Raw genomic sequence first — 8,673 nt, forward strand, 5'->3', positions numbered from 1 at the left:
GTGAGCTCCCAGGCAGCGCTGAAGATTTGTAGTTCCTTCGAATTAATGGAGAATTTGTTAGATAAACCTGGCTTGCGTTGTCAATATTTCTCGAGCTTTTCTGAGAGGGACTGCAGAAACTAAATATGACCGTGTGACAACACATGCCTTCTCTGTTGCTTATGAATCTCCACCATGCTGTTTACAAGTGTGTAAAGAGGAGGACCAGGGGCGCTGCGTGGATAAACCAAGAAGGTCTGCTTCAGCGTTCTGGGCCCAATGTTATCATAAACCTAGGGAGGTTAGGAACAAGAACGAGAAGATGGGGACATGATAATCAATCTATTGAAGGTTTTACAAATTATTTCTCAATTAACTCAAAATAAAGAGAACAAAAGTGTGTGAGCAGATAAGGGCAGATTCATCTCCTCTAGAAGAAGAGCTACTTAGCCCATTGAGCACCTTTGTACCACTTAGGAAAAGGTGCCTCTCTGCAGGACACAGGGCTTAGTGAAGAAAGCATAGTCTGGATTTCAGTCACACCTTCTGCAGAACCTCCTGATACAAGGAACAAATATTTATACCCTGCTTACGATATGCCTGAGACTGTTCTAAATATAAGCGTAGATATTAATTATGTAATCTTCATAATGATCCAATGACCTGATTATTATGTACAATAGTAACAATACTCAGGTTAATATCATCATCATTCCCAGTTTACAGATAAAGAAGCTGAGACAAGAAGCAGTTAAGAGACTTACCCAAGTTCACACAGCTAGTAAACTGCAGTTAGGAATCTGCTCTAAAGAGAAAATGATCTTCTAAACTTCAGCTTACTCCTGCCTTTGGAGCATTAAAAACACATCACTATCTTCTCAGGAGCATTAAAAACACACCGATGTCTTCTCAGGGGGGACTTCTCCTGCAAGGCCAAGCATGCAGATACTTAATCTGTATTGTCTGACTTAGAAGACTGTACACAGACTAAGAAGCATTGATTCCAAAATTCACATCAACACCAAAAAAATTCCTAAACTTGCATCATCCTTAGGTAAGTATATTAGTCAAGGTTCTCCAGAGAAACAGAACCAATAGGCTAGATATAGGTATAGATTAGCTATAGTTAGGTGTATTATGAAGAATTGGCCCATAGGATATGGAGGCTGAGAAGTCCCATAATCTGCCATCTGTAAGCTGGAGACACAGGAAAGCTGGTGGTGTAATTCAGTCTGAGTCCAAAGGCCTGAGAACCAGGGGTGCTGATGGTATAAATCCCAGTACAAAGTCAAGAGAAGATGAGATGAGATGTTTCTAGCAGTTGCACAGGGAATAAAGAGGGGGTGCAAATTTCTCCTTCCTTCACCTTTTGTTCTTCTCAGGCCCCAAACAGATTGGATGGTGCTCTTCCACACTGAGGAGAGAAATCTGCTTTACAGAATCTACTCAAATGCTAATCTCATCCCAATGCACCCTCACAGACATATGTAGAAACAGTGTTTAATCTGGGCGCCCTGTGGCCCAGTCAAGTTGGCACATAGAATTAACCATCATGATAAGGTTCACAACAAAGCAAAGGCTTCGGGGTGACCGCTGAAAGGATTGCAGTAGAATGACTTGCATGTATGCTTTTTGTGTGATTGTCACACCTGTAATGTGGATGCTTCAGGGTATATGAAGCCATTGCCTTCTGAAGGTCAGTATATGATCAACAAAGGCTTTGATGGCCATCTAGGGTGACGGTAGAGTAGTTTTTGAGATAATACATCTCCTTGAAGAAAATACTGGTAAATACTATGTCACTGAACTGGATGCACACCATCCAGCCCTAATCAACTGAGAATAGAGACTGCCCACTATATACCAGAGTATCCAGCATACCGGACTGCAATGTGCCCAATCACAGCTGTCTGTTTACTTCTAAGCCTGGTCCACCCCCATCATCCTGCCCTTGCCTACAGAACTCTGGAGGGTCCCCAGATGTGCCCTGGGGTTCCCCATTTGTGTGGCTTTGCATCTGCTCCCACCTCTTTTTGGAATGATCTTCTTGATTGTACATCTGGCAAACTACTCCTCCTTTATCAGAGGACTCATGTCCCCACCCTGTGATGCTTTCTCTAATTCCCCCAAGATCCTCCTTCCAACGTAAGTTCTCAACTGCACTGCATGCTTACCTTCATCACAGCAATTTAGACTCAGTGTCCACAATTCAGGCTTTGGAGTTTAATGGAATTTTCTCCCTCCTGGGCTCCTTGACCCTCTGGCATCAGCTGACTCTTCCTCAGATGAAGATGATCAGAGCCCCCCTCTCACAGTGGGGAAAGATCAAGTGATATACTCACTTAAAAGCTCAGAAAAGCTCCAATATGTGTTTCCCACTCATATCATGCTGGGTTGCAGTTGTCAGCTAAATGTTCTTTGCTCTTTGAGGCCAAAATTATACGCTGTCCACCTCAGATTCCAGTGCACTTAGCCAAGTACCTGGTGAGGAGAAGCCTTCAGTGAATATACATTAAACAGAGGAATGAATAAGCGTTAGAGTAGCCAAGGACCTTACAGGGGCTCTTAGCTGATGTTTTGCCATGAGTACAAGGATGCATTTCAAAAATCTAATTTGATGGTCCCCACAGAATCACAGTTATTTTTAATATCTGCAGATTGAGAATAGAATAAGTTGCTATGGATTTGATGAACTTTTGAAAAAAAATCTCTGCTACCCACCATGGGCTTACAATCCCCAGCTTGGGGCCACACATCTAATTCAACTCCTGTACTTTAAAGACAGGTCATAGAACCAAGTGACGGTAGAGTCGGAATAAGAAAGTAAGTCTCTTGAAGCCCTCGCCCTTCCTCTCAGGGAGATGATCATCTTACAGGGGAACCCCAGCTAGCTCGCGTATCAGATACTTTGGAAGAAACATAAAGCTCTGTATTACCAGGAGCTGAGCGGTGAGCCAAAAATCGACAAATGAAGTTGGAGCTCAGGCTGGTGATACAGTGGTTGCTCTGGGGATTTTTTAGTGGGCTTCTGACAAATATCGAAAAGTGAATATTTCACTTTGGAAATATTCACAGCACCAGTGAGCTGCTCAGTGTCACTAAGTTGCCTCGTCTCCCTTTAAACTTCCTTGGGTCCTGAAAGTGTTTTATATTCTACTTTGAAACTGTTGTCTAAAACGGGAGGAGGTAGATAAAGAGGCGTGAGACAGATTTAGAGGCACTGTTTTCAGTGGACTCATTTGGAATTTATGGCTCCATGCAATCAATCTTTCACTCATTTAAAATTTCACCTCTGCCTCTGCTTTTATCAACAGCATTGAAATGGCACGTGGATCAGCAGGGGGTTGTTAATAGTCTGGAGATGTAGTGTGGTGGCTCACCGTTTCAATATTTTAATACAGTTCTTGCTTACAGTCATGTTTCTCAAGCAGGTTGGTTTTGCTTGTGTGGAGTGTTATTACAGAGGCTACTGCTGGAGGTGATGGAAAGTTTGGAGGCTATGACAATCATCTGAGGAAGAAATTTGAACCTTGAGTGTGAACCAAGGGAGAGACAGTGGCGCAGACGGTGAAAGGATAGACCTGAGAGAAGATTAAGCTCGCTGAAGAAAGAACATGGGTCTGTCTTGACCAGTTGAATGTGGAAATTGAGAATGAGGGTGGAGTAAAAAATAATGCCATTGCCCAAGACCACTCAATGCCTTTAAATGTCACCCTAAGTAGGGAAGCCTTGTGGGACAGGCAACTGGGGGACCCTCGGAGACCCCTGAGCTTTTTTTCTGCATCTGCACTCACCTTCCCCAGGTACCCAGTATTTTCTAGGAGTCACCAGAAGTAGCAAGTCTTGTCTTCTTATTCTTTTTTTTTCTGGCTTTCTTAGACCTGATTTGTGACCTTTTTCTCAGAAGCTTTTTTGTCCCTGTCAGAGACTTGATACAGAGCTAGGTCAACACTAACTCGTAATAATATCAATAGCCAACATATATGGAGTATTAAGCATTTTCCAATTATTTTCCTACTATTTGGTCCTTACAAGAACTCTCTGAAACAGATAATAATATTATTCCCATTTTTTTCAGATGGTAAAACCAGCAACACAGAAATGAAGGGTCAAGATTTGAACCCAGGCAGTTTGACTTCCTAACCTTTACTTCTATACCTCACCTCTCCCACAAACAACAGGGGATGAATCAGATCCACAGTGGCCATTCTTCTACTCTCATATGGGCACTTTCCTCTATCCTTGTAGTAGCTAGGACACTGTTATACACATAGCTAATAATCTGAATAGATCACTAGTAAAAGGATACTCATTAAGGCCACGTTATTCCCAGAATGTGAGCTGCGAAGAGCTAACATCTATTGAGTGTTTATTATGCACCAGGATCGCCACATGCTTATGTGCATGCATTCACCGAAACCTCACAGTAACCCTTTGAGGTAGGTACTATGATCACCAACTGTATTTCATAGATAAGGAAATGGAACTCCAGAGATCACATGCCAATTCAGGGATAGATTTGGAGATTCATACTCTCAGACTGTCTCTAGAACTCATACTTTTTTTTTTTTTGACAGGATCTCACTCTGTCACTTAGGCTAGAGTGCAGAGATGTGATCTCAGCTTACTGCATCCTTGACCTGCCTGGCTCAAATGATCCTCCCACTTCAGCGTCCTGAGTAGCTAGAACTACAGGACCTTTGTGTCCCTGTCAGAGACTTGATACAGGCACACACTACTTGACTAATTCTTGTATTTTTTCTAGAGAAGGGGTTTCACCATGCTGTCCAGGCTCATCTGGAACTTTTCAGCTCACGTGATCTGTCCACATTGGCATCCCAAAGTGCTAGGATTACAGGTGTGAGCCACCACACCTGGCCTAGAATTCATACTTTTAACCACCATTCTCTGCTTTAATACAGTTGTGCCCACCAAGAGTTCATAGTTGTATAAAGGAAATTTATACATAAACATGAGTCCAAAAATGGATCCCAAAATATATAATATGGGTTTTTATGAACTAAGCAAATGTGGAATTGAAGTGCAAAGATTAGGAAAGATTTGAACAAAGGAAAAGGAAAAAAAGGAAAAACACTCCAGGTATGGAGGTCAGCATGAGAAAAGACAATGGGTAAAAGCAAATTCATTTATTGATTGGCAGGGTCAGAGGATTCATGTTGGTGGAACAGGCAAGCTGTGGCTCAAAAGGAAATTTGGAGCTTTTGATGATCCTGCTACGAAATGTGATCTTTTTTCCTGTAGATTTTTAAAAAAGAAATGAAATGGTGTAGTGAAGGTCATTATCTAAGGGGGATATTGATCCTCAGTTTCTTTATCTGTAAAATGGAGCTATTAAGAGTACCTGACAGGTAGTCTGGGCCAAGGTGTGTCAAGTGCCAAGCACAGTGCCAGGAATAGTGTAAGTCTGCAATAAATGGTAGTTATCTGACTGTGGACTAAGAGGTGAATTGTGTAGGGAATAACTTGACAACAGGGAGCTGCGTGAAAGGCGGCAGATGTGAAAAAGGAAGGACAGTGGGGGCTCTGGTTGCCATGGTGAATGTTAAGGAAGAGGGCGATGCTATATGCTGAGTGACTCTTAAGTTTCCAGCCTAACTGGCACTCATGGAAGAAGTGGACAATTTAAGGTGGAGTGAGCCCATTTTTGTGGAAGGGTTGCATTTGGCACTGAACCTGCAAGGACAATGGTGATAGCTAGGAGGCAAGTGGAGATAAGAAGAGCTCTTTAAAATGTCACGATGTGTGGTCCTGAGTTTGGAGTTGTCTGTATAGATGCCATGTACCTCCTTGCTCCACTCCCTGGAATACGCTTCCCCCAGAAACACCCATGACTGGCTCTTCTTATCATTCAGGGCTTAGCTCTAATGTCACCTCTTAAGAGGGAACGACCCTCTTCCCTCTCCATTTCATCACCCCAATTTGTTTACTTCATAACGTCATCACTCTTCTTCCCCCAGGAGAGTGGGAGCCGCAAGCAGGCAGGCGCTTGGTCCTGTTCACCACTGAATCTCTAGGGCCCAGAAAAGTGTCTGGGACACAGTAGGACTCACGATGTCCTAAGTAAATGGTACTAAACACTGTTAAACTCAGTAAAGAGACATACACTTGAATGCGTGAATAAATAAAGCTATGATGTCCCATGTAGGCAGAGAGTGAGAAAGAAGGGCAAAAGGTCAGGATCCAACCCCTTGGAAACCTCCATGATGCAGGAGGCAGGAATGGGATAAAGGAAGAGTAAAAATGAAGTCAGAGAGGTGGGAAATGAACCAGGGTACAGAAGTGTCCTGAAGACCAAGGGCATAAGGTGTGTTAAAGACAGATTCAATATGGTCAAATGCTGCAGGAGAATTAAAGAGAATGAAACATAAGAATAGGGCATTTGACTGGGGACTGGGGCTTCGTTGACTGTGAGGACGCACCTGAGGCTGAGAGGGACAGGAGGATGGAGAGAGCAGGTGCTGCTACCCACCTATTGCCCATAGTTAGGAGTCTTCAAGTGGGAAACAGCGTGAAAAATAGGATAGTAGCTTATGGAAGGAAGAATGAAGGTGAAAGTGGCTCCTCGACTGTAGAGAACTTGGCCTGAGAAGGGAGAGGTTGGAGATGATTAAGAAATAGGGACGATGATAATAAGAAGAGGACTTTGCCCCCAAGAAGAGGGAAGACAGATTGAGCAGATCCATGAAATTGACTCCTAGATCCACAGTGACTTTTTATGACTTGTGGCAATTTATCTCATTACCATACAGTCACAACCACAAACCTATGAAAAGAAATATAAAAATACGAAAAAAAGAGAATGCTAACCAATGCCTTGGCAGTGTGGAAAGAAATGTTTTCATCTGTTTAAAATCAATTCAGGGGCAAAGTAAGAGCATCTGAGGCAGAATGTGAAAATAATCAGAGAGATGAAAGTGGTTAAAATTTTAAAAAGTAAAATAAAAACAAAAAAAGGAAAGCAATGTATGAGGACTGTTATCACCATAGAGACTAGCCCCCAGATTGGAGCAAACCCCATCGCCCTTCTGGAAAGGCGGCTGTCTACTCTGGAAAATTGGATGGTTTCCTGGCCTCTTACCCTCCTTGTGAGGTTTTTGTGTGGGTTCAACAGAAAAAAATAATGCTCTGTAAAGCACTTAGAAGTATGTTATAAATGAGTGTGAGCTGGTGTAGTAATGCTTGAAAGTGATTTTATTATCCCAGATATAACACGACAGCTTTATGTGCACCCATGGAGAAGTGATTAATGGAGCCCCAGCACCCTCCTGCAAAGGTCTTTAAAAGCACCTGTTTGGAGGAGGTATTAGGCCAGCAGGAAGTTTAATGATTCTAGTGATGCTGCTGCCCTGGGGGAAGTAATCAGACGCTGCCAGCAGCACAGTCCCCACAGGTAGGCTGAGATAAGTCAGAGTTAAGGAGTTGGGAGCTTGACAAGAGGACCCCCCACCCCACCCCAGCCCCTGCCTGAGGGAGAGCCAGCTGGATTGCAACATTCTCAGGTATATCAAAACAAAAATGTCAAGCTTTTTTTTTCTTCTTTTCTTTTCTTTCTTTTTTTTTTTTTTTGTTTTTGTTTTGAGACAGAGTCTCGTTCTGTCACCCAGGCTGGAGTGCAGTGGTGCGATCTTTGTTCACTGCAACCTCCACCTTCTGAATTCAAGCAATTCTCCCTGCCTCAGCCTCCCAAGTACCTGGGATTACAGGCACCTGCCACTGCGCCCAGCTAATTTTTGTATTTGTAGCAGAGACAGGGTTTTGCCATATATGCCAGACAGGTCTCAAACTCCTGACCTCAGGTGATCTATCTGCCTCGGCCTCCCAAAGTGCTAGGATTACAGGTGTGAGCCACCGCGCCCAGCTAAGCTTTTTTTTTTTTTTAAGGTAGAAAGTCTGAAAAACTAAAACCACACAGAAGAGAAAAAGAAATGTCCCAACTCCAGGCCCCAGGAGACCCGAGTCCTGAGTCCTGAGTCCTGAGTCCTGAGTCCTGTGCTGTCTGGGAATGGCTAGGGTCCTGTTTTCTCCTTCTCCCTGTGGGTCTGAGAACTGGAACAAGTTGATAAGGTCCGACTCTGGGACTGAAGGATACTGGCATCTTGATAGTGCTCACATCCCATTCTGTACCTTCTCCTACTCTTTTTCCTTTCCTCCTGCATACATATCATAATTCTCTTTTCACTGGTACCAGTCCTTTGGCCTTATTAGGTATTGTCTTATAAGATTCCAGCACATGTATTTCTTCGTCTGCCCACTCACATGCACACACACGTGCATGCACATGCACATACATACATATACACACAGTCACACACATACCCACATACACACACATACACAAATATACACACATAACCACACACATGTACCCACATACACACATGCATACATATACCTATGCAAACACATATACATACATACATTTTCTCCAGCATATCATAAGCACTTAAGGGCAGGGACCTGACCCATACATTTTTATTTGCCAGTATCTGTCCCACTGCTATGCTCAGTCAATATTTATGGTTTTTATTTCATTTTTCATGTCTCTCTGTACATTGGTAACTTAGCACAAACTTTGGTTAAAGGGACACATACATGCAGAGATGGGCGTTGTGGTTCAGTCCAGACAAGTATAGAATTGGTTTACTGAATTTTTGGAATTTTTTTTTTTTTTTT

General features: G+C 43.0%; 1 protein-coding gene across 1 annotated transcript in view; it reads left to right on the top strand.

Annotated features, from left to right (window-relative positions):
- PHACTR1 (phosphatase and actin regulator 1) overlaps nucleotides 1-8,673 on the top strand; it is a 552,716-nt gene that overhangs the window by 156,656 nt on the left and 387,387 nt on the right. The window contains 1 exon segment of the mRNA XM_011989667.1: nucleotides 7,364-7,390. Within this exon segment, the coding sequence (XP_011845057.1) occupies nucleotides 7,364-7,390 (27 nt within the window).

This window comes from Mandrillus leucophaeus, unplaced genomic scaffold (assembly GCF_000951045.1).
Source record: "Mandrillus leucophaeus isolate KB7577 unplaced genomic scaffold, Mleu.le_1.0 Scaffold36, whole genome shotgun sequence".
NCBI classification, from domain to species: domain Eukaryota; kingdom Metazoa; phylum Chordata; class Mammalia; order Primates; family Cercopithecidae; genus Mandrillus; species Mandrillus leucophaeus.